This window comes from Trichomycterus rosablanca, chromosome 26, assembly GCF_030014385.1.
Source record: "Trichomycterus rosablanca isolate fTriRos1 chromosome 26, fTriRos1.hap1, whole genome shotgun sequence".
NCBI classification, from domain to species: Eukaryota; Metazoa; Chordata; class Actinopteri; order Siluriformes; family Trichomycteridae; genus Trichomycterus; species Trichomycterus rosablanca.
Window position 1 is genome coordinate 12,121,909 of NC_086013.1, and position 26,448 is coordinate 12,148,356.

General features: G+C 37.2%; 1 protein-coding gene across 2 annotated transcripts; it reads right to left on the minus strand.

Moving 5' to 3' along the window:
• On the minus strand, positions 1-25,731 carry slc25a25b (solute carrier family 25 member 25b). Of its 2 annotated transcripts, none has more exons than XM_062988210.1 (10): positions 25,432-25,731; positions 6,712-6,838; positions 5,913-6,000; positions 5,244-5,355; positions 3,908-4,066; positions 2,527-2,679; positions 1,921-2,028; positions 1,407-1,574; positions 1,058-1,208; positions 1-863 (listed from the first exon to the last, which is right to left on the minus strand). In XM_062988210.1, exons 1-10 carry the CDS (start codon positions 25,729-25,731, stop codon positions 679-681), a joined length of 1,551 nt encoding a protein of 516 aa, XP_062844280.1. In that variant the 3' UTR covers positions 1-678. The 2 variants fall into 2 exon arrangements, with proteins under 2 accessions (XP_062844280.1, XP_062844281.1); XM_062988211.1 differs by lacking the exon at positions 25,432-25,731 and adding an exon at positions 9,584-9,814.
• Positions 25,732-26,448: the final 717 nt, after the last annotated feature.

Sequence of the window (26,448 nt, forward strand, 5' to 3'; positions counted from 1 at the left end):
AAAAAAAAAAAAAAAAAAAAAAAAAAAAAAAAAAACGACGTTACAGACTTTGTACCAACTCAATCAAGCACAATTAGGATACTACCTCTGCTGCTCACATGTCTAGAACTCTGTACAGATAATTTAATAAATAAATATGTCCAACACAAACTAGCCAAAAAGGCATTTGGAATAAAACTGAACTCCTCAATTTAAGGTCCTTTACCAGCTACATGGATGCTGTTCAGATTTTACACTTTTTTTTCTTATAAATCTGACAGTCCATTTTAAAAACCAATCACTTTTTTTTTTATAAATTATGTAAGACAATAATATAAAATGTAGTGCATAAATATATGACAAAGAAAACAAATTAAATGAATGGAGGGATTAGAGTGTATGGGTATGTGCCAGTTCAAGCCCTTACTTATCCAGCACTGCAGTCTACTAGAATAACAGTGGCCCATGAGCAGCTTACCAAAAATCTCTTCTTGATTCTTGGTGACAGTTCAATGACCAAGGCACCCAGAACTCTGACGCTCGACTTATCCACCAGACTTTCTTTTGGGTACTCCGAGATCTCCACTTATACCTTACTTGGCGTTTTGAGATATTCACAGCACGAGAACTTGTCTCTCTTGTTTCATGTCCAAGCCAACTTCCTGCCAGATCCTAACAAACGTACAAGTTCTTAATCTTTCACCGGGACTGTACTCCAAGTGAGGCTTTCAGATTTTCGTAAACGACGTAGCTTATGCTGACTGCAGGGATGACCTTCATGAAGTTTGGAGCCAGGCCTCGGTATAGTCCCATAGCACCTTCTGTCTGCACAATGTGCTTGAACAGACTGCTCATACTCATCTGAGGTCCTCCTTCCAACGAAGCTGCAGACCAAAGATAAAAAAAGGGGTTACAATGAAGGATAAGAGTAGGGCATTAATATTGTGCACAACTTGTGTAATCACAGTGCTTTGAAAGTGACTATTTTAGGGGCTTTTGCTCCTTTCATCATCATAAGGAAAAAAGCAAAAATGTTGCAGTGAATGTGTTTTTGTTCAACCTAAATCAGAAGCCTCACCTTGAGCCTGCATGCGTGTTCTGACCAGGGCTAAAGGGTAACTGGCTAACTGGCCACACGTGCTGGAGGTGGTGCCACAGGCTAGCAATACAAACACGCCTGGATCCGCACTGTCTGTAGCAAACCTCTGCAGCCAGGAGTTCTTAAGAGTCTGCAAGATAGACGCAGGAGAAAAAAAGTGGCATTTAAAATCTGGAACAGAGAAACAAGTTAAACGTCTTAACAAAATGCTCATGGTTTTGGCCTAAGGCTGGGTGCCCACAAGGCCATTTAGTGTAAAAAAAAGCCCCCCCAATATTAAAAAAAGTGACAGTTTAATTATAGATAGGTGAAACAGAAAAAGACTTGCCTCATAGACTGCCAGGTCTATTCCAGCGTAGGGGATAATGCCAAGCATGTTGGGGATGTAACCCTTGTAGAAAGCTGCCACACCTTCCTTTTTTAATATGCGTTTTGCACAGTCCTTGATGCCACTGTACTGACCAGTCCTTCCTAAGGCTAATCGAGTCTTCAGAACCTTCAAGGGACACAAGAGTTTCTTAAAAGTCTCTAAACTTGTGGGCCACATCTCACAATTAACAAAAACACCTATTCAAGACCCCACTTGTTCTGTTTAAATAAGGTTAGACTACAAAAATGATAGAAAAAAAAAAAGTTTACAAAACAAACAAGCACAAGATACAAATTGTTCATTTACACAAAGCTGAAGAGTCCACCCACTTCAAGCTGGCTGTGGAAATGGAGCTGGCTTTTCAAACCAGGTGAACATGGATCTCTCCATACACACCTGTGCAAAGAGCCGTCAGTTCTACAGCAAATGGACATTTACCAGCATTTTATCAAGTTTATTTTTATTCTCTCACCTCCATGGGGTAGATGCTGCTCTGTGCAATGGCACCAGCTAGAGACCCAGCAACCAGCCTCTCCAGAATGCCCAGCGTTTCCTGATTGCTGCCCATTAGCCGCTTTATCTGGTGAAGAGCAAGCGTGACAAAAAATATGTTTATTTATTTAGTTGTATTAATCCGTGCCTACACCATGGTTATATTCATGGTGGTAAGGGTAGATAATTCTCATGTTAGTCTATCATCCTTGTCAGGTGATGTTCTTATATTGTTCTTTAAATGAGCTCTTATACCAAATTTTTTCAAGAAGTTGGTAAAAAAGAATTGTTTTCATTTTGGCTTGGTTAAATATTTGTCAGTCTTTGGTATTGCTTGAGATTGGACAACTGTGTTTAAGTAATGCATACGAAAGCTTTTTATAAAGCCCTCACAGTTCCCCAATTTAATCACAGAAAAGCTTTAAAATCATAAATTAAATACGATCAATTAAAAAATATTTAGAATGTAATAAATGTACAACTGTGATAACCAAAGTGGAATGTAAACAATCTCTCATAATTGTTACTTAGTGCTTTGAGAAAGGAGAGCTGGGGTTTTAACCCTGAGCTTTGCAGTAGGACTTACCTGCTCATAGGCCATGAATTTGATGGCAGACTCGGGTGCGATCTTTAGGACATTAATGCCATTCCCTCTCCACAAAGACCTTACTCCACCCTCACGAATCATCTGAGAGAAACCACCAGCCATGCACATGGTGTTGCTACGAGAGGCATGTACCTACAATCACACAGTAAATAGGCAAATTAGTGACATTTACACACGTGAAAATAATTAGGCTATTAAGATCAAGTTTGAGGGGTATCTGGGGCTTTGTGCTTGTTACTGTCAAACACGGCTACATTTTTTTTTAAATAATTTGATTGGGAATTGCTACATCAAATCTTAGTCTGTACACTACTCTGGTGTTTGGATTACCAGCCCATCAAGAATTGTTCTACTTGTTAAAGATGCAAATTTGCATGTCAAAAGCACCTTTTCTATTGCATGGTACAGTACAATACAGTATGCATGTACATCCAGAACTATTCAGGTCATGTCTAATGTGCTAAAGTCCATTTCCAATTGCACAAGGGCACTTGTGAAAGTAGGAGTTTACTTTATGCAATACAGTGATGTCATTCCCCAATGTGGTCGTGGCGGTGTTTCTTTAGTCCAGTTTGAGTTTATAATTTGTTATGGCCAATCTAATATTGTGGTTGTTGCCCTACTTGACCAGGGACCACTGAAACAAGACAATATAACATTTAGCACAGGTATTTAGCTACAGTACTGGCCACTTACTAATGGAAACATCAACTAGGCCATTGAACTTCAAAGTTCGACTTTCATAATCAATCACATCTTATTGGCTGTTATCCAGAACTCTGCTAAAGTAAATTACTCATTAAACTGTTTGACTAAGACGACAGAACTCGGGACTTTTGACCAGTCAAAGTGTTGGTTTGCTGCCACATAAGTACAGCTGAGAGGATTGTGAACTCGAGTTAGCCACGTTTACACCATATAAAGCGATTCATTATACTTCCCATAATTCATAAAAAAAATTACAGGTATGCAGGTATCCAAGATAATGGTGTTATGTAAAGGACAAAAATAAAAAAAGGTCTACACCTGTAAATATTAATAATATTCATGATGATATCTAGCAAGTCATTTCCAAGTCTGTATGACAGGTTTTTAGCTTAACACTTCTATTTATATCATTTCCTTAGTCTGTTTGATGAGCTAGGACATAAGGTGACTGGTAAAGGTTTAATGCTGTAATCTTCTTTCGTGTCACTGCGTCCAGCCAGTTCCTGTTTAAAGCGGTGGGCTCACAGACAGTACAGCAAGAAATGATGGGCCACAATATTGTTACCATTTGGACATTGCTGAGACATTTATCAGTAGGTTACAAAATGTGACCGACCTCAACATTCTCCCAGTAGGTTGTGACTATTGTTACCTGCATGAGAACTTTAAGCCGGTCCAGTGGCGCGGTGCAGGTACGGGACACTGCGCCGGCTCCACCTCCTGCCACCAAATGCCGCCACCACATGCCAGTCTTCTTCTCCTCTGCTGTAAATTCATCTGGAACCATCAAGCTTTCTCCAACATCAAATATCTGCACACAGAACATTACCCAGAGATGATTAGAAATGTGGTAGAAGAAATGGCATGTGCATTATTATCTGGTTATGACCTTGCCCTGCAAACAGATGTGTTAACATTACACTTAAAATTACACTATGCAAGCTGTTTTAATGGGATATTTTGGTTGCATTATTATTATTAGCTGCACGCTTACAATTATTGTAAAACACATTTGCCCAACTTGCTCTGAGTAATAGTGTGGCTATTGGACCCAGTTGCAGGCCCTGGAAAATTGCAATTATTGGTTGAAATGGCAAACCATCTACTGGATGATCTGAATATACATTTTATTCACAGAGATCAGATATTCAAAGAAAGAAATTGGGTGTAGGGTTAGGAAGCAGCAGGGAGAACATCAGGACATAGTAAGCTAGTGATTCCAAAATGCATTTCTATACGTTAGTCACATGAATGAAGAACGGCAACTAATGTACATACTGATACAAGACATATTTTAGATTTGACTATTAGAGACTCCGTTCCACATTCAAATCTCACCCAGTAGATGTCTGTCTTTCAGTGATAAACACATCCTTGTTTTATCTTAAAGACAGAGGGGTGGAGGAACTACACATACACGCCGACAAGAAACAGCGAGCAATACATATATACACATCCTCATTAAATCCTACACATTGTATAGTATTCATTTTAAATACAATGTTTACAAGTACCGTTAGCTTTAGGCTTGAATAGCAGTCAGCATACGTCCTTCAGTACATGTTCAAGCATGAATGGGACTGACAGACCTATCTACTGAATATCAAGTGTATGGGCCATTTGAGGTCAAAAGGTGCAACTGATCTGATCAGCTAAAAGGATTACCGCTGGAAACCAGTGACCTGTGGTGTGATTAGCAGTGTATTTTCGGTCTAGAAGGACCCAAATATAACTGAAGCTTAACAGAATGAATGATGTGCATATCAAAACTGAGTCCTAAGAATCAGAACTGTAAACCTGCAACTTTACAACAGGAATGATGTATTGCTTTCCTCTCTATATTAATACAAATCATGCAAATAGTCCAGAATAATCAACTGTAAGTGGACACCACACTTCAATTATTAATGGCATTTACAAGAAATCCATAAACAGGCCTTTAATCTTTATAGTCAGGTTAATGGTTCATGAGTTAAAAGGCCGCTTACTGTTGAATGTTTCCAGTAAAGAATAATTTCAGGGATGTTGTCCGCGGGGTGAAGCAGGTGGTAGTCTCGCCATTCGTTCCAGTCAATGGTCATTGTGCCATTCTTGTCCATGCTGTATGGATGGAAAAAAGAGAGATACATTTATTTAATGTGATTAACATTTATGATACAAGTTTCTGTTTATAGCCATGTGGCTATAAAAAGTTTTCCATGCACATATTGAAGTCAAAGCCATTTTGCAAACCAAAAGCATCTCAGACAATTTAAGTCTATAAGAAAATTAAAGAATAAGCAACGTTTAGCATTTGTCTTATGTTTTTTCGCCAGTAGCGTCAAATTAGAAATGTTAAATGATGCTTAAATGAAGAGCAGAATAGAAAAAGCAAGCCAAGCAGAGAGACAACTGCTTACTTACTACATTATGGGAGCCCAAACATGGCCCCTCCTAATTCTGACAGGACACAGAAAGGAGGAGGGACAAAAAGAGTGTGAGCATAGAGAAAAAATTAAAGAAAAGAAAGAACTAGAGGGTTAAGATAGAACAGATGGAGATGCACATAGAGTGAACACACATACAGATCGCAGATTTTCTATTGCTTTAGTTCAAGCAAGTTAGGAATCACAGTAACTAAATTACATATTTAATCACATTATTGATGGTAAACTTACCTTTTGAGAATTTTTTCAGCCTGTTGCTCAGAGATGTGCACCCCTAGGTCTCGGAGTGACTGCATAATCTCTTGTGAATCTATGCGACCTGTAAAGAGAAAGCAAGCTATTTAGAAAAGAAACGTTAACCAAGAGTTAATCCAGAAACACCAGTGACCACAATCCTTTTGTAAGTTTGTTGTACCAGCAGTCAAACATGGTGGTGGTAATGTTTTGGCACCTGGGCAACCTGCTCTATGGATTAGTGTCTTGTTGTATAACCCAGTTATCTAGAGCTTTAGATTACAGATTTTTGACATAACTTATTTACGGACTTTCCGGTAGAGAGCACTTTGTCATTCACTGTCAAAGCAGTCCTATTTTAGGTTTTTAATTAAAATCATAAGTATCCAAAATAAAGATTTGAATGTTTAAAAACAAAAGGAATCAAAATGATGCCAAATTTAATAGTAATTGTGTCCATTCTGACTCAACATTATATTGACAACATTAAACCAACAAAGTTAGTAATAGTTAAGCAATAAGGGAGCTGCTTTGCTGTATCAGCTGGACAGGGGGAACAATTTTCACTGTATCACATTTTTGAGCGGAATGCAAAAACTGTCTACAAGCTGAAACAGTGCCACATATTAAGTAGTATCATCCAAAATACAAAAGCAAGTCTATATTGTATGGGAAAACGTTGCCACCGCCAGGTTTACTGTAGGAATAGTATTAGCCAGCTAATGTAAAGTACTTATTTTTTAGTGTGTGATGTTCTGCAGGTTGTGAGCCCTTATAGACCCATACTCATGCTCACCATCATTCTTTTTGTCCAGACTCTTAAAGACCAGTCGTAGCTTCTTCTCATGGTCCCTCAGGTAATGCACAAATTCCTCAAAGTCCAGTTGCCCATCCAGATCCTTATCTCCAGCTTTCACAATTTTCTGAAATAAACATAGTAAATACATACATAAATAAAACACCAAACAAGTCCTTTAGATCAAGGGTCAGGTGATGTAGAACGGCACATTCTGGATGCCATGGAGATGATGGATTTCGGAGGGCTGCTGGCATATGGGCTTTGTTTAGATAGAAAGGTCTGTACACAGTTATAGCCATTACTGGTGTTTGGATCCACGGCAATCCACGGGTCATTAGTAGAAGCGACGCAGGCTTTCAGGGACTAAGTGTTTAAAAGGGATTTTTTTTTATCAACGGTTCAAAGACGAGGCGATGACTGTGAGGAGTTTGCTAAATGAACTGAAATGGAAACAAGAATAAAAAAAATAAAAAAGTAACTTCCTGTTGCCCTAGGTGGCATTCGTTTTAACTGTACCAGGAATATATAATATATAATATATATATATATATATATATATATATATATATATATATATATATATATATATATATATACATACATACATCTTATGAATATACGTACATCATACACAAACATTTAACCCAAGTTAACACCTTGGGCAGAATAACATTTTATAGAACACCTGCAAAATTCCACTAATCTGGATTGTATTCTGTCTTGAGTGAGTGAGTTTGAGCATTGTAGGAAAGGACTTTTCTGCAGTATTTAGTCTACCATTCAGCCATAATTAAAATGTAAGCTATATTCTCTGAAGAAAAAAAAATTATTATACAAATACACATTTCCATTACCTTCACCTAAATGCTAGCATTTATGATCAAAGATGAAAGTGATAAGGATTCCTAACTAATCAGCCAGCTGGCTCAGACCATGTCTTACATGCCTTACAAAATGTTATGCAATAAACAAACTATTGAACCCTAGAAGCTGAAGGCATTTCATAGCAACACCTTTCCCTGAAGTATTAACCTTCCTAAAATATATACGGCTCAGTAGATTAGGAACTCACACAGGCTAATTATACTTCAAGCGAGACACTTCACCGTCTTTCCGCATTACACTGTGTTATTCTTACCATTACCTGTAGTGTATTTCACAAAAATGCTGACCAAAACTACTAAGCCAGGTGGATATTTAGAACCACCACACCACAAAAACAAAATTAAGATGCTACTGAAACACTGTTTACAGATTTCTTGTGCTGCAGTTTTTAAGACCAGCAAACCAACCCCCGGTGTATGTAAATAGTAAAAATAATAATTTACAGATTTTAATAATTTGCTCTTTGTATGATAAATCAGTGTTACAGCAGGATAAGTAGAATCTTATGAAGGCTAGCCACAACTGTACCTTTATTTTTGTTGCAACATCAATACTATAAAATAATTGACATCTTGATACACTTTGAGAATGCTGTGACCATCACGAGTACTACAATAAAATGGGCAGCCCGGTGGCACAGTGGGTAAATAAAAATACAAACATGCTACTATAACATCAAGCAACAAATACTACATTAAAGTATAGTTATAAAATGCCAACACAATTTTTTTTTTTTTAAGTAAGTTACAGAAAAGAGACTCATGATGAACATCCCACTCTTATACTAGATCACAGAGAAGACTGTAGACAGCAATGTTACTTGTGTTAATAGAACATTCAAAGCATTGTGTTTTAGAACACTTGGCCATAAAAACATTTGTCCTGATTGAATAAATGTGCACTTTATTAAAAAAAAACTAATTGATGTTAATAATGACAAATTGAACAGCAAATATAACATCTACTCTGACATTATAAAGTCTGCTATATTTCAGCAGTGCATTACCACATACAGTACTAATTATATGTTGGACTTTAATATGTATACATATGTAGAACAGAATCTGAAAAATATCAGATGGGCATTAAAATGTTGCAGCTAATAAAATGGGTTCACCCAGCAACACAGGTCGTGAGAAACCTGGTTTAAGCTTTGCCTCTGGTCACAAACCAAAAACACGTCTACAACAGATTAGAAGCTGCAGGAATATGGGAGACACTTTCCAGACTCAAGAATGTTTCACATTGCCATGGGTTTAAAGGCTTCTTTTAGCTGTGCAAAAAAAAATGCAAGAATGCCTTTTTTCCCCCCAATAGCGAAGTATCCTCTAATTAAGCCAACAGCAACAGTAAAAACTATAATTATTCAGGATAAAAAGATAGCCATTTTACAATAACACCCATTTTGTTATCACCACCTAATAGAAAACAGAATTTAAGCAGTAAATTTGGTTTGCAGTGTAGATTCTTGTGTATCTATCAGATTACAGAATTTGTGTCTAAAAACCTCACAATAATATATATATATATATATATATTTTTATATATATGTGCATTTATATAAAATACAAAAATTCTGTAGTGTGTATATATATATTTTTATATATATGTGCATTTATATAAAATACAAAAATTCTGTAGTGTGTATATATATATATTTTTATATATATGTGCATATATATAAAATACAAAAATTCTGTAGTGTGTATATATATATATATATATATATTTTTTTATATATATGTGCATATATATATAAAATACAAAAATTCTGTAGTGTGTATATATATATATATATATATTTATATATATGTGCATATATATATAAAATACAAAAATTCTGTAGTGTGTATATATATATATATATATTTTTTTTTAAGGTAACTGACATCTAAACCAGACAGCATTTCACTTAGAAAATGTAAATGAATCTGCCTTAAAACAGAGCGTGTATGAATAAAACAGGAGCTGTAATGAAGGTTACCTGTCTCCACTTTCTATAGGTGTGGAGTTCCTGAGACGGCAGCAATAAACTCAGTTTGAACAGAGACTTCAGCTCAGCCGGTAAACTATTAGACTCAAAATAATCACATTCTGTCTGAACCGCATTGGTAACAGGTACGTATAAACACAAACACAACATATTCGGTAAAACACTTAAAATAATAAATAAGAATATATAATTAAATATACGATAATAAACACTATGTCAGAACCACTGATTGAGGCACTGAGCTCTACACACACCCAGCACCGTCACTGACGGTATTTAAAGCTCTGAAAGTCCCGCCCATCATAACTCATTAATACGATTGGCCAGAGCAGCACCTGCCCTAATTACATCACGCTGTTGATTGGCTCGCTACAGTTTAAGCCTGTCAAAGACAAGAGAAAATTCACACGCCGGTTTATCAACTGTGTTGCCAGATCCGCGATTTTCATTCAAATTTGACCATGTAACATCTAGCCTTTGATTAAATTGTTATTGACACTGTTTTAAAGGGTGTATTTTGGCATTGCTAATATGACTGATTTATATACTTAACATTTATATTAAGATAAAATAATCGTTTGGTACAGTTTGACACATTTGCTGGTTTGTTTGATTAGGACTTTGGTTACATTCATGACAGGAACGGTAGTTACTCATTACACAAGATTCATCAGTTCACAAGGTTATATCGAACACAGTCATGGACAATTTAGTGTCTACAATTCACCGGAGCACCCGGAGGAAACCCACGCAGACACAGGGAGAACATGCACACAGAAAGGACCCGGACCTCCCCACCTGGGGATCGAACCAAGGACCTTCTTGCTGTGAGGTGAATTTATTTTAAGTAACTACATGCATACAGTTATACAGTTTGACATTTGCTGGTACAATATGCTATTTGTACACTGCTAATGGCTCAACATGCAATTAAAACTGAAAGACTGATATTTTTATAAATTAATACATGGTTTGAAATTTACATTTAGCAACTTACATTCATAATCTGATGCTGCAGAACATTCTACAAATTCATAAAATTTTTACTGACTGTTTTAAAGGTTGAGTATTTAGCATTTGCTGTTTGGATATGAAAAATACTTTATATTTTATCCCAAATATTATTTTAGTAATTGCTTAATCATGATGGTCATGAGGGTCACAATGTGTGGTAGAAAATCAGGTGAAATGATAGTTTATTCATTTTTAGAAACCATGTTATCCATCAGAGTTACTGTGGATCAGGAGCTTTTCTTAGAAACAGAAGATGGCAACACAATATGGCCATAGCCATTTAAAACACTTGTAAATGTTACAATGCCTTAGCTAGTGAGAGTCAAGATGTTACATGTAAAGAGCATTATATAAGGTTAAGGTGGGTGTTTTGGTTTTACTCAATACTGTAATTGATGCCTCATTGACCCCCTGACCCTATGTTCTTCAGCCTGTGACCTGGGAATCAATAGATGTCTGTCCTCTTTAAGGAGTTGTCAATTTTTAATTTGACCTTGTAGGAATTGAGTAAAAAGACCAAAGAACAATCATACACAGGTTCTCTCTACATTGAAATAATGTTATTATAGATTCTAATATACTTCTATAGCATACATTCAATAAAAGTGTAAGATTTTGCAGACTAATGTGCTTGATATTGCAGATTTTCTCACAATTTGCATCAATATTTGCAACACAATTCATTTCTTTTTTAGAGTGGGGAGATATAATTAAACAGAAAATGTGATTGTGGCCTTCAGGGAATGTATCAAAAATGTCATCTAAAGGTCAGTTTGAGTGCTATAAGTCACTCATGGTTGGGAGCTAAGAGTTTATTGGCCCTTCTCTCTGGGTGGTATGAATGGCATTCTTAACTGACCATGTAGTATTAAAGTATTGAAGTATTAAACAATGCTGACCAATCTTGGCCATCTGTGAGCTTGTGTGTAAAAAAGGGTTGTTAGTGCACTGCCGAAGAATCATATACAATGAGTCTGTGGTCCAAACTAAATTATTCATATACACTGATGTAAAATGTCATAGCATAGCATAGTTATTCATGGCTTATTAACACTGATGATAATTGTAAAAGTATTTTTATTAATTTTACAAAATTGATGCAAGAAATGATGACTAGTGATGACTAGATAAAGCCATGTAATTATGTCATTATATTTTACAATGTTGAATACATTTACAAATGCAATTATCTAAGGTATTAAAATAGCAAAAACGTATATAGTCCCCAAACCTTTTAACGTTAGAGGTGCATCATGGTGGTGCAGCAGGTGCTGGTGAGGTCTTTTTGACCTCACCAAACAATTTAAATATAATTGATTTGACTGTGAAGGACATTGCTATCACTCACAGCTACTGACTTTTGCGGCTTAGTCAAAGTGACAGTTTGTGTCATATTGGCCATTGCAACCAATTCCACTTTAGATGGCTGATGGCCTGATCTAGGCAGTGTGGCTGTAGATTTATAATTTCTTTACTTATAATTGCTAAACTAAGCTCAGTTTATGTTCATTGCTGATTTGATTAGATACCGACCTTATTTAAATGCTCATTTGACTTTAGGTTAGTTCTGTGGACAGACTACCATACTGACAGTGGTTTTTATTGAATTTCATTTTCATGTTGCACCACCACCTTATACTAGTCTGGGTCACAGTGGGCACAATTTTCTTGGAATCACTGTCCGCAATGCAGTAACACACCCGGACAGAATGACAATCCATAAAGTCACCTTTAATGTCAATCACTCTCGTCAGTTCTTATATCTCCATAACTTCTAATGCAGAGGGTCAGGTTTTGGATCAAGTAAAGCCGGCTAGCACTAGCGATGGTTTAAACAAAATGTAGGTACATGCTACCATCAGTCAGTCAGCGTTATTAGCATGGTGAGTCACATGCAACAGGAATTCAGAGAAAAAACTAAATGCTCAACACTCCCTTCTTCCTCTAAAGTGTACTCAGAGTTAGTGTAATTTGAGCCTATAAGCAACAAGTTGACCTTTTTCCTGCATCAACATCCTGAGCTCAGGCCAAAAGACTTGTCCTTTAGCATTAACTACAATTTGCCATCATACGTATATTCTATATTATACACAACTGTTTTGAACAACCTAAAAAAGTAATATTTCTTTATTAAACCTGTATCACCGGTGGTGGACCACCGGTTGCCAGGTAATGATTAGGAACCTCAACAAAATCAATGTGATTGGGTAAGAAATTCATGTAAGTTCTGCCACTTTTTTCTAATAAGCTCATAATAAAATGTTACTTCATATGTTTTCTTTTTACCTAAAATATTTTTCCCAAAAATATTGTGACAAAGCCCTAGGAGCTTGCGATTACAATGCAACTACAATGAAAACAATGAGTCAAGCTCTGAGTAATGTTTACAGTGACAAAGCACTGTATGTTGACAGGACATAAGCAGGACAGGAAATAAGTCTTTATGTACCTTTGTTAAAACTGGCGTAAGTGATGAAGATTATATAAATAGAAAGCTCATCCAAGGTAAATGTGCTCCCGCTGTCAATCAATTATACCTCCCAGTGATAAAGCGTTATATATACTACTATATACTTACAGTGAAGCCCGAAATTATTCATACCCCTGGCAAATTTTGACTTAAAGTTACTTTTATTCAACCAGCAATTTTTTTTTTGACCAGAAATGACACAGGTGTCTTCCAGAAGATAATAAGACGATGTACAAGAGGCATCATTATGGAAAAAAATATTTCCCAGCTTTTATTTACATTTGAACAAAAAGTGGCATGTCCAAAATTATTCATACCCTTTGCAAACTGTCACAGTCTATGGGAAAATCCAAAGTTCTATACCATTCCAAATAGTCCAAGCTGTTCTAAAGCATCCTAATTACCCTGATTCATTGGGAACAGCTGTTTTAATCAACTCAACAGGTGAAAAACAGCAACTCTCTGCAGTTGGTTTGTGGACAGTCATGGCTAAGACAAAGGAGCTCACTAAGGACCTGCGGCTGTGCATTGTGGCAGCTCACAAGTCAGGAAAGGGCTATAAGGCCATATCTAAATGTTTTCAAGTTCCAGTGGCTACAGTGCAAAGTATTATTAAAAAATACAAGACATTCCGCACTGTGGAAAATCTCAGAGGACGTGGTCGGAAGCCAAAAGTGACACCTGTGCTGGCCAGGAGGATAGTGAGAGAGGTGAAAAAGAATCCAAGGATCACCACCAAGGCCATCCTGGTGAATCTGGGCTCTGCTGGTGGCAACGTCTCAAGGCAGACAGTCCAACGGACACTGCACACTGCTGGGTTCCACGGACGCAGACCAAGGAGGACGCCACTTCTCCAGAAAAGGCACACAAAAGCTCGCTTGGCCTTTGCAAATGCTCATCTGGACAAAGAAGAAGACTTCTGGTCTTCTGTTTTATGGTCAGATGAAACAAAAATTGAATTGTTTGGCCACAATGATGTATCCTTCATTTGGCGTAAAAAAGGAGAAGCCTTCAACCCTAAGAACACCATCCCCACTGTCAAACATGGTGGTGGGAACCTAATGATTTGGGGGTGTTTTACAGCCAATGGACCAGGGAACCTAATCACAGTAAACGGCATCATGAAAAAAGATCAATACATCAAGATTCTCAACAACAACATCAGGCAGTCTGCAGAGAAACTTGGCCTTGGGCACCAGTGGACATTTCAGCACGACAACGACCCAAAACACACAGCAAAAGTGGTGAAGAAATGGTTAGCGGACAAAAACATTAACATTTTGCAGTGGCCCAGCCAGAGTCCTGACTTGAATCCAATTGAGAATCTGTGGAGGGAGCTAAAGATCAGGGTGATGGCAAGGAGACCATCCAACCTGAAAGAGTTGGAGCTCATCGCTAAAGATGAATGGGCAAAAATACCAGTGGAGACATGCAAAAAGCTGGTCAGCAATTATAGGAAGCGTTTGATTGCTGTAATAGCCAATAAAGGCTTTTCTATTAATTATTGAGAAGGGTATGAATAATTTTGGACATGCCACTTTTTGTTCAAATGTAAATAAAAGCTGAGAAATATTTTTTTCCATAATGATGCCTCTTGTACATCGTCTTATTATCTTCTGGGAGACGCCTGTGTCATTTCCGGTCCAAAAAAAAAATTGCTGGTTGAATAAAAGTAACTTTAAGTAAAAATTTGCCAGGGGTATGAATAATTTCAGGCTTCACTGTATATACTATTTAAAAATTTGATATTAAAAGCCAAACCTGGAAAATCTGATGGAATCACATGTTTAAAATGATCCATGGTAAAGACAATGAGCTTGTTGGACATCCAATTTCAAAACTATAAGCATTTACATTAAGTTGGTACCTCTTTACAGCTCTTTACAGTTCCACTGCTCAATACACATCAACTTACAGGTGGATTTTCATCAGATAATCCCAGCCAACTATATGTACCCAAAAGGAACACTTAAGTTACACAGTTGTATCAGTTATACATCTCGTGTTTACCATTGTAAAAAGACTTGTTTCATTGTATTCTAAACAAAGAACCAGCTAGTGCTTTCTAAAATCACATGGTAGCTTAAAACTGATAATAGTAAAACTGTAGCTGTCAAATACATCAACTCCCTTCTTGTTTCTTAAAAAAATGACCTACAGAAGCATAACTTGCTCTTATAAATGATCTCATATCAAAAAGATCAAATGAGCCACATATCAGTAAATGTTTATAGTATGCTTTATGTGTACCTGTAAATACAACACAATACTTTTGATTTCTCCTCGTGTTCATGTGAAAGAGTTACCCTGACATTGCCAAGCTAAAGCATTATAACACTATCCACTCCATCCTGGTACCTTCTGGCATTACCCGAATGAATGTGTCCAACTCCCCTGCATTAAAAAGTACACTGTGGATTAGATGTTAATGTACTGACATTTTTAGTACCCAATCCTAGTTTTTTTCTGGGAAATGCAAAGGTCACTCTCTAGATGGAGCTTTATAGCGTTGTGTATATTGTTCCTTTTTTTTTTTTTTTTTTATTTACAAAAGTAATACAACGTTCCTGTGCTGCTTCCTATATGACCTGAGAATAAACACAAGCAGTGACTTCTATTTTGCCTTGCAGCCTTTAGGTCCATGGTGATGTAAAGCTCAGATCAATTAGGACCAGCACGGGACATCCATAATTACCAACAAGGAACAAGGAGGTCATGCCACAAATTAACTGACACCACCAAATTGAAGCTGCTATATGTGTATATTTACCCACCCAGTTTTGTCATATTTTCAGGAAATAAAAAAAAAACACCAAATTACAGAAAAAGAAAAGAATCATTAAAATCCCAAGACCGCCATGATATACATATGTGATGGTCTGTGATAGATTAGCACTGTTCAAGGTGTATTCCTGCTCTACCGCTATTGTTTATGGGTGGCAACATACCCACTGCCAGACTGATTCTAACTTTTACAGGTGCTACTCAGGGAATTAATTTCTTATTATAAGACAGACAATGTCAGTGGCTTTCTTTTCCTTCTTTCCTAACATAATTAAACCACATCATCTATTCTTTTCTTAATGTGGTGGTATGATTATTTTTTTCCCATCTTAATTAACATGTCTGTCAATCCCTATAACAGTATGTATCTACTGTAGTATAACAACTAGAATCATATATGTTAGATTTTAGATTTCTAAACATGTTACTTAACAGTATAAATATATCTAATTTGTATTTTCTTAGAACCTTGTCTTTCTTGCCCACTGTAAAAATCTCTGTGCATAGATCTAAACACTAGAGTAACTCGTTTGTTTCTTTCAATTATTTTACTTATTTTATTACAGAAGGTTAGAGATTCATCACAAAAGAAAAATATAAAGATTTTTATTAATAGACATCAACTTGGAAAACAAATCTAAATTATGAATCAAAACTGTCAGGCCTCTAATGTTAGGGTTAGATCAAGACTACTATACCTGCTGCAATTCCTTAGGGGGCGCCACTAGTATTAGCACTGTACTTTTCTTTGCTGGTGGTGTTCCATTCTCTTTCCTGTTCCCACTTAAATCTGTCTGTAGGCTGTTTTCCTTTTGCTCCTGCACAGTCTCAAGATTTGTAGCAACATCATTTTCATTAATGGACTGGTCTGTGCTAACATCCTTGGACTTAGACGAACCTAAAAACCATTGGCGCATGGAGGACCACATATCTTGAAGCATCTTTATTTATTTTGTGTTATTTTCCTCTTAAAGGTAGCAAGTAAATGCTATAGTCATTAATTTTATGGTTGAGTGGTTTAAGTGTGAAGAGAATTCAGAGATGCTTGGGTTAAATAAAAGTGTTCTGTGCCAGCAGGACGAGGACATCAGAGGACATCAGAGACTGCAGCTTTTTTGGTATTCCACACACCACAGTCTTTACAGAAAACTCAACAGCCCCTTTCAGTTCATTTCAAAAAACATTACAAACTCCATTTGCTCTACCCTACTAAAGTTCAGAACTCAAGACTCACGACTTGTTTGACATCAGCTGAAACGTCACTTTCACCAACATATTTTAGATACAGGGATTTCCCAAATGATTAATTATATAATCCAAGAAAGCTGCTCCCTTCTCCTCATATTCTGATCCTCCCAGTTAGCCAGCCCCTCGCTATCCACCTCCAAAGCCGGCAAATACTGATGCAGTTAGGAATCAAGAAGGCTATAAAAAACCTGCAACCTCACTGCAGCTTCCCTGCATCCAATCAGAACTCAGCACACTGACAAGTCCTGCCTGGGAAGTGCTCACGCAGCCCATAAGAGCCCTGAAGAATGATGAGTAATGGATTGAATTATAGATTGACCCATTCAGCAAACTGGAAATCTGCTGACACTTCCTTTTAAAAACCACCCTACCTTCCATCCTCCCACTCCACCCCATCATTACTGTCAGGAATCACTATGGAAACCTCATCTCTAAGGCAAGCAGCAGTGATGCCAGTGAAACACTTATTAGTATGTTCTTATTTACACATCTGTGTGTTTTTAGTTTTGTTCCAGAAAATGCACTGACATCATTATTCTCAAATCAACTACACGTAATTTAATCATTTGTAATAGGAGCCTACATGTTCCAGTGGTTACCCTAATGCCCAGCAGGATCTAAATACTTTTCCTGTCAATAAATACACAGTCTGCCATGACAATAAATGTATGCGGAAAATAAAGAGTATAAATAAAGAATATAGCAAACAAGAACAAGAACAAACAACAACTATGAAATCAAAATGTTCCCCCTTTTAGTTTATACTCCAATACATGTTTAAACCCTTCCCATGTGAGTGGGAATTAGATAATTTGGCTTTTTATAATTTAATGACTGTGGGTTTAACAAATAATTAAGGTTCTGTCAACGTGAAATTATGTGCTTCAAATTATTAGACATTCTTCTCAATAGGGTTCCTGGTGATGTTCGCAATTTCGCAAAGTTTAATTTCTGAATTCACAACTACAACCAATGACCAATATTTCGGTGTGTTGACTATTGAAGGGAAAAAGCTTCATGTTGATACACAGTTGTTCAAAATAGCTCAAAAAAAAGTTTACTATTACTATTTCAGCTATCAACTAAGATTTAATAAACTCTTGTCCCCACCATTTATTTTCATTTAAGAAAACTGGAGGATCATGGCTCACAGTCTGTCAGGACTAACAGCAGCTAGGAGAGGAAAATCAGACTGTCAACAAACTCCCAATGTGTGAAGCGTACACATAAAGGACATGAGTTTGGGATGTTAAACTACATTATTAAAGTCAGCAAAACCTGGGCAGTGATAGCTCAGTGGTTAAGGTACTGGACTAGTAAACGGAAGGTTGCCAGTTCAAGCCCCACCACCACCAAGTTGCCACTGTTGGGTCTATGAGCAAGGCCTTAACCCTCAATTGCTCATCGTGTTCAGCTCATCATGTAAGTCGCTTTGGATAAAAGTGTCTGCTAAATGCTGAAAATGTAAATGTAAAAAAATTAAAATAAACTCCCAAATTATAAGGTAAAGTTAAGTTACAGCTAAATTCATTGCTCTTCCTGTCTTAGCCTTACAGCACCTGCTTCCCAAAACAATGTGAATAATAAAACCAAGTCACAATTGGTTTTACATAAAGTATTAGTATTATTAGTAGAACAGGTTAGTCAATCGCCACACCGGTTTACATTCACTTAACTTAATTAATCTGGCGACATCTCCTGGTAATGCCGTGGAAAATGCACTCTTGACTAATAAACCTGCCAATCAATCTACTGGCATGTTTCCGTAAGGCGAAGGACAAAGTCCACACAGACATGAACAGAGAATGCCAAACTCATAGACAGTAACAGAGTGCTGAACACCAATCTGGTCCATAAGCTACACCTACCATACAGATGAACAATCAAAAGATACCCCCACTAGTTATTTGGTAATGACACCAACACTATCAGGTGCAGCAGTACTGTTCTCAATGCTAGGAAGAGAATATTGCTCCAAGAAAAGTATAAAGCCTCAGCCTCTTGTTATCACAAAGTGTCCACTGATTAAAGCCTAGTGAAATGTTTTAATCAGTCTGTACAATCACAGCGAGTGCTAACAGGGTCCGTGTTCAGTAAGTTAAATCCCAACAACATTGCTGCACCTGATACACTCATACCACAGCACACACTACTATGTCATTACCATGTTCATGTCATTGCAGTGTTGAAAATGGTCCAACACCTAAACAGTATCTGTACTGTTAGTTGATAAATGGGGCACAGGGCATTAGTAAAAACGTTCAGAGCAACAGATGGCCTACAATAAGTAATTGTATACCCACATAGTTTAGCTGTAGGATTGTTGAAGATTATGAAATAATAAATGAATGTATTTACCAGGTGTATAATCTAGACTGAACACAAGGAGGCGATCTACTTTCATGTTAATCATGTTTGGGCTTGGCTTTAGAAGGACTGTCTAAATTTGTTGAATTCAAAAACAGCTAGTTTCAGCTAAAAACATGAAGATGGCTTGATTGATTATTGATGCTCCCTTTACATGTTTACTGGTAATTACAATTCTGAGCAACAAATCCAAAGTACTGATTTTTGCTTCTAATCTAATCCCCAGATCAATCCAAGTTGCTGTGCCACGATGGCACCTCTCCTAAAATTTCAAGTTTCCATATTCATAGCATATTAAAGTAAACACATTTAAAACTCCAAAGGTAGTCCAAAATAAATAAGTTAATTATTTTTCAGAATAATGACTCATGAAGGTTTATAAGCTGTGTACTGCTTCTGCTTGAGATCCAAAATACTGAGAAAGGCCGAGAGCCAGTTTCTGTTGAGACTGTAACTGTTTTCTGAGTATTAGGTTTTTGAGCATGTTTAATAAATCAGGTATGGCGAGGTTCACTGAGGCAGAAACACTTTTAGATGCCAATTTCAGAGTAAAGGAAACTAAATCATCTAGAGAAGTCCAATCAGGAAGTCAGTAGCAATGTAGCCTATCATGTTGTAAAGTGAGTCAACCATGTAATGCAGTCAACCACACCATAAACAAGCATATTTGTACTGACGGCAAACATGTTGAGTTTAAATTTCAACTCTGTCACTCAGTAAAGTAAACACTGACTGCTTTGGATAATGTAATTTTGTTTTGAGTTCGTGGAAAAACCATCTTAAGAATTCCTTTTAAAAGCCACCAGTCTTAGATGGGCACTACCCTATAAAACCTTTCTAGTGTTTGATTTTTCACCAGCAGCGATTGATCTCTGGTCGCTTGTCTTAATATTTATGCCAGTTAACAGCCATAACAAAGCAACATGACAATTGGTATCTCTGGCTTTGGCCTGAAGTGTTTGGACATTCAGCTATTGAGTTAAGGTGTTTCAGCCACACCCATTGCTAAGAGGCTTTTAAAATCAATTAAAAATATGAAATGCTTTATTAACTTTGCAACAAAATGTATTATGGAGTAGAACTATAACGTTACACTCACAGTTATTTATAAACTATGACACTTTGAGTCACACAAGCTGGGATCTTGTAACACAATAAAAAAATGCAGCTTTAATTGGCCAGTTGGGTAATAATAGGCTAAAATGCAGAGAAAGGTCAACAGAACAAAGATCCCCTGACCCTCCCCCTAACATACAAACAGTGCCTAGTGTTAAAGAGGTTAGACAAAGGTTTAGCATTTACAAAAGCAGTTGGGTTTTCCAAAAGCCAGTCCCTTTTAGAAATCGCTATGAGACGCAGCGCTGACCCAGATCATTATCTTGGTTAATTTTCAATTTAAAAATTAGTACAAACTTTTTCCCTGTAGGACTGAATGGCTGTCAACACTTGGCAAAAGCAAAAAGTCTAAAATTGGGTTAGCTGGTCTGGTATGACCCTTAGTTAAACTCACTTTGTCGATGCTTATTTATTTGAAATAACTTTTAATTGGTATGGCAATTCCAATGAAGCTCAGAATGATAAATTTGTAACTGAATTGAAGCCCCATACATAATACAAAAGAACGGCCCAGATTTACTTTTATTTTTCCTTAAAGGCTTTTAGTTTTAATCAACAGATGGGCAGATGGAAACCAAAATCATTCAAACAAGAACAGCAGAATGCAAGTAATTGGAACTAGTAATTTCGGCTGTTGATATAATTAAAATCTTGTTATAAACCATTTCTAAAAAAATATTTAAATACTTGACTATGCTGTCAAGTATTATTAGGCTTTTTTCACATAAATGATTTGGTAAAATAAACGAGCCTTTTTCTTAAAGCTCTGAAATCACGTAGGCTATTCTGCTGTTGAAAAAAAACCCAATGTGACTAGTTCCTTTAGGCTAACTATTTGGTCCTAAAGTGGAATAAAGGCTCTGTAGTGATAGGTCACTACAGAGAACACTGGACTGGTCACTAGTGTGGGCACTTGTGAGATTTTGTGTTTGAAGTACCTGATTTTTATTCACAGTTGCCCAGTAGACAAGTGGCTCAGTAGGCAATTGTATGGGTGGATTACCAGCATTTCTTAATTCAACTACAAAAAACCCAAAACTCTCTATCTGCCGGCTTCCCCTTCTTAACACTGTTTTTAATATTTATTTCGACCAGTGCTTTAGAATCTGAATTTAAAACATGTGGGTTTATTTGAACAGTCTATTACGGTTTTCCCCGCAAATTCCCCTTTGAAATGAAAAAAAGGGCAGAATATGCATTTTATAGTTTGAAAAACAAGAAGCTGTAAATGTAAAGAATTAAACATTTGTTTAAGCATTTAAATTTAAGCATTTCCTAACCCACATACACAAATGTCATGTTTGTAATTGGGTTTCTGGGCAACCATAAAATAGGTCTGGGCAAACCCAGATGATAATTCAAAGCCTAGTGTACTATATGTAAAGATTTAAGTTTTGTCCACCTCTGGGTAAAATACTGCCCTTTTCTAGTCTTCACAAAGAGAACCTTACTAGCATCAGCAAGTAGCCGCGGTGAACTGTATTTGCAAACCTGATTCCATTTTAAAAGCAAAGCCTGTGGGCAGCACAGAAGGCTTTTGCATGTGAAAAGGCCAATATTTCTTTTTCTTCCCTGCCCTTACCAGTACACCAGTCACTTCAGGCACATTTTCTGAAAGCCAGAGGAAAGAAAAAGCTGTTTAGCATGTTTAGTGCTGGCCGACTTGCTCTTCTAATCCACATGAGCTGGATTATCTGTTCAGACTACAGTAGTGCTAAAACTTTCCATATCGTTTAAAAAAACTCCATAAAAAAGGCATTCCAAATCTGACCAAATTACTCAAAAAGTAGAAATATGTCTAATTGATAAAAAAAATCAAATATGGATGATAGTGTGCAAACCATCAAAGGTGTTTTTATTAACCCAAGACAATAGGTGTTCAGGTGCTGCAGCGGTATATATCAGGCTGGCCCACTTCCGCTGGGATTCGGCCAGTCTGGCACGTACATACAAACAGGAATGGCTGTGTCTGGGTTGGGGAGGTAGATTGGCTTCCTGTCTGGAGTGTGTTAACACTTTGTAACCACTGATACAGGGAAACCAGACCCATCATATCCCTGACCAGGATAAAGCAGTGGTAAAAGAATGACAAAAATGTAAAAAATCTACATGAATAGTTACCATTATTCAGATATTTAAAGAAATGTCAATAATAATAATAACAGCTGTGCTCTTGTAAAAAAACACCAATAGAAGGAATAAACATGAGCACAGAATGACGCATACTTATTTCTGATCCAGTAATAATTTACAAGACTCATATGAGGTGATATACAGCGTACATAGTCTGACACATTTACCTGAGGTAAGCTGAAATTACACATCTGCACAACATACAGCTAATAAACAGACGGCAATGGAGAAATATAATGCAGAGACTTTAACTGTGTAATTATGTACTTCATTACTTAATCTAACATACAGTAGAGTAGGATTTGGGCAGAAGTTACATAGTGTAACGTAAAAGTCCATTTGTAATAATAAGACACCTACAGTTTATAGCTGGCTGGTCTGATTCACACGTACACAGAAAGACTAAATGCAGTCTGTAGTGCAGTCATACCTCAAGTGACAGCAGATCTGCCACAAGTAGGTCACATTCTAAGCTATATTACTTTTCCAGATGGACATACACAACTTGCTTGCGCTGATGGCAGGACTGACACCTTTATGGTTTTTTAGGGAACTAGACATGATCTTGTAACACACATCAGTAAAAGTAAGTTAGTAGTAAACTGTACACTCATGTAGGACCAGATTTTGACGTGTGCAGCTTAACCTATGACTTAACGTACTATTACTAATAAAAGTTAACTGGAAGCATGGGTTCATGCAGGTATTTCATTACTCTGTGCATGTCATGGCACTTACTGTTGTATGTGTTGGCATTTGTCATTCATGATCACACTGAACTGATGTCATTAGGCACATGTTAAGTACTACTTAAATGTCTCGAGTCACAGGATCTGTGCTGAGCTGTTATGTTCTTTCAGACGTTGCTCAACGCAACACATTTTAGCTTCACTGCTGCTGTGTGGAATGTGGAATGGACATTTGTGCCTCAAACCAGATTCCATATTAAAAGTTGTTTTCCAACTAGCAGCAGCAGCATGTGGTTTTGTACTTATTACACCAGACATCTACTTACTAATAGTAGACATGTTAATGTTGGCAAGTTTGGTAACAAGTATAAACAACTGTGCTTTTTAAGCCAAGTGGCCAAAATTCCCCAGTGATATAACAATATTGAGCTGGCAACTATACCATTTACATGTCTCTACTGTCCAGTCACTAGGGGGTGGGTGAAATTTTAGATGCTTTTGTTTTGTACAGTGACTTTTCCAGAGTGCCTAGCAGACCTTCTCAGTTTAAACCACACTTTGATTTTTTTTGGGAACATTGTAGTTTTACCAGAAACTAGAAAGCTTAATGGAAAATCAGTTCCACAGACCTGTTATTGGTCTTTATTTAGAAGCAATTCAAGGCATTATGGTAAGGTGTAAAACCAGCCAGCCGATTGAATTCGTCTCCAAGTAGGAGCTGTGAAATGCTTTTCTACCAAATGGTGGGGTTGCAAATGACAGTGGAATTACAACAGACGTTCTAACACTTAGGAGATCAAACATCTTGATTATAAACAACATTATGTCAAATCCTGAGTCTAACATTGAGAAGGATGTGACAATTAAATTTGTGATGATTGCTCACAATACAGATGTACTGTAAATACTGTATATTTCATTAAAAATACAGCATTGTAGAATTATTATTTTGAAGGCTTCTTTCTGGCTGCCTTTACACCCATGCAAATGTAAAGCTTACTGGACTGTGGACAGTGTCTACCATATTTTAAAGAAGAAGACTTTTCAATCAGTATGCATCAATAGCTTATTATCATTGTTTGAGCTGCATAAACAAGTCTATTAACTGATCTGTTATCAGTTTATGTGAATGTATCTATCTTACATGACACTATAGTGCACTCTTATTTTTTCTTATTTTTATGTTTCAGTATGATAACTAAAGGTTTATTTGTGTGGTGTAATATATGACCGTCTGTCTGTCTGTCTGTCTAGCTAGCTAAATATATGTCTGTCTGACACAGTATAACGGCTTACTCCATTTTTATGCATATTCTGTCTGTCTGCTGAACATTGGATTTATCAGCATTTACATCATGTGATAATGAACATAACTGTGATAATGTAACACACAAGTCACACATTATGTTACTGACCCAATACATAATAAAATGTTATATTTTATATATATATATATATCACTCATATCTACACTTACATGTCTGTAGTGCCATACCAAGTGCAACATGTAATATATTATTCATATTTTAATGTATATATTATATTTCACGATTATATATGTACATCACTTTTAAAACGCTTATCGTAAAAAATAAAGTGCAGGTGTTATTGTATTTTTATATTAATTTTAACTGTTTATCAATTGTATTTCAGTGTTTTATATTATATTTGTGTTATTTTCAGTGTGTAAGTGTCAAAAACTACCCCATTGTTTTACATTAGGCCAAAATATATGCAGTTCCACGGGGCCATGGAACACATTAACAGGTTCCCCATACATCCTCATTGGAAAAAATACCTTGAAACTCAACGCCAGTCCCAGAACCAATTAACGTCGAGTTTCAAGGTACCACTGTAGTTGTATTTTTTTCTGCCTTACCTCATTTCTTTCATACAGCTGTAACAAGTTCAAGTTAAGTGTGTTGGATCACATGAAGCCTACTGGTATTTGGTATTTGGTATTTGGTATTTTGGTATCGGATCAGTGCAGCCCTGAACATGAACAGCAGTTCTCTTACCCTCAGCTCATGCTCGGTGCGATGCAGCCCAAGTTTCTTCAGACCGATGGTCAGATCATTCACACAGATCCCTCCGTCCCGGTTCACATCCAGGATCTGGAAGAGGACCTTAAGGCGATGCTCTTGCTCGGGTAGGCCACATACGGAGCAATGGTGTGGATCGGATTTGGACGCCGTGAACATGTTACCGTCACCGAGATCAACACCTCCGCCGGGGTCGGAAATAAAAGACTCATCCGGGCGACACTGGCAGAAAACGTCTCTGAGCAAGGGTGAGACGAAAGAGCTCTGTCGGTGCATCGTGCACAGTAAAGGTCCAGGAGAGGATCACAGGATGATGATTTAGTTCTTCTGAATTACCTCCGCCTGTAGGTCTGGATTTCAATGCAATTCTCTAGTCGGTTAGTTACTCCTGGGATCCACTGTTGTTAGGAAGCTGTGCTGATCTAAAGCAGATCTGCTTGGTTATTTATCTGTAGCTGTAACTAGATCCACGTTGAATTCAGTTCCAAGAGAACGAGTGTGGATTTCGCTCCATGTGCTGTAACCGGCGCCTCCGAGCACAAGTGATGAGCTGGATGCTCACACACACTAGCCGTTTAGCCGCTGTCGAACTAATCCGCTCTGTGCGCCCGATCGAAACACAAAAACAAACCGCTGAACGGGAGAATATTTGACCAGTACAGATCCGAAACCGAATCGGAACAGAAAACGCAGATCGAGCCGATCGCTGCTGAATAATCCGCTTTGAATTGGCGCTCGGTTGACAGCTGAGAAAAAGCCGGTAAAGCGGGTGGACGAGTGGGCGGAGCTTAGCTCTCAGACTACAAATGCTGTGAGAACCAAGATGATGGATGTTCTCACCGACCAATCACGATTGTGCAAGAAGTTATGCCCCGCCCATACCAACCGTTAGTCACGTGTGCTTTTACTAGCAGTTTGCATTCTTAGAAATTACTCCTTGATAAGCAGATCACACCGCTAAAGAATTTACTGTTAATAATCCATTGATAGAAA

What these genes read in the sequence shown, in the direction of transcription:
- slc25a25b (XM_062988210.1), bottom strand. Translation starts at nt 25,731, where the DNA reads ATGCACCGACAGAGCTCTTTCGTCTCACCCTTGCTCAGAGACGTTTTC. An exon ending in GCACCGAGCATGAGCTGAGG is followed by an intron (nt 6,839 to 25,431) that starts GTAAGAGAACTG and finishes TGTTTATTTCAG; the next exon opens with AAAATTGTGAAAGCTGGAGA. An exon ending in AATTCATGGCCTATGAGCAG is followed by an intron (nt 2,029 to 2,526) that starts GTAAGTCCTACT and finishes GCTCTTCACCAG; the next exon opens with ATAAAGCGGCTAATGGGCAG.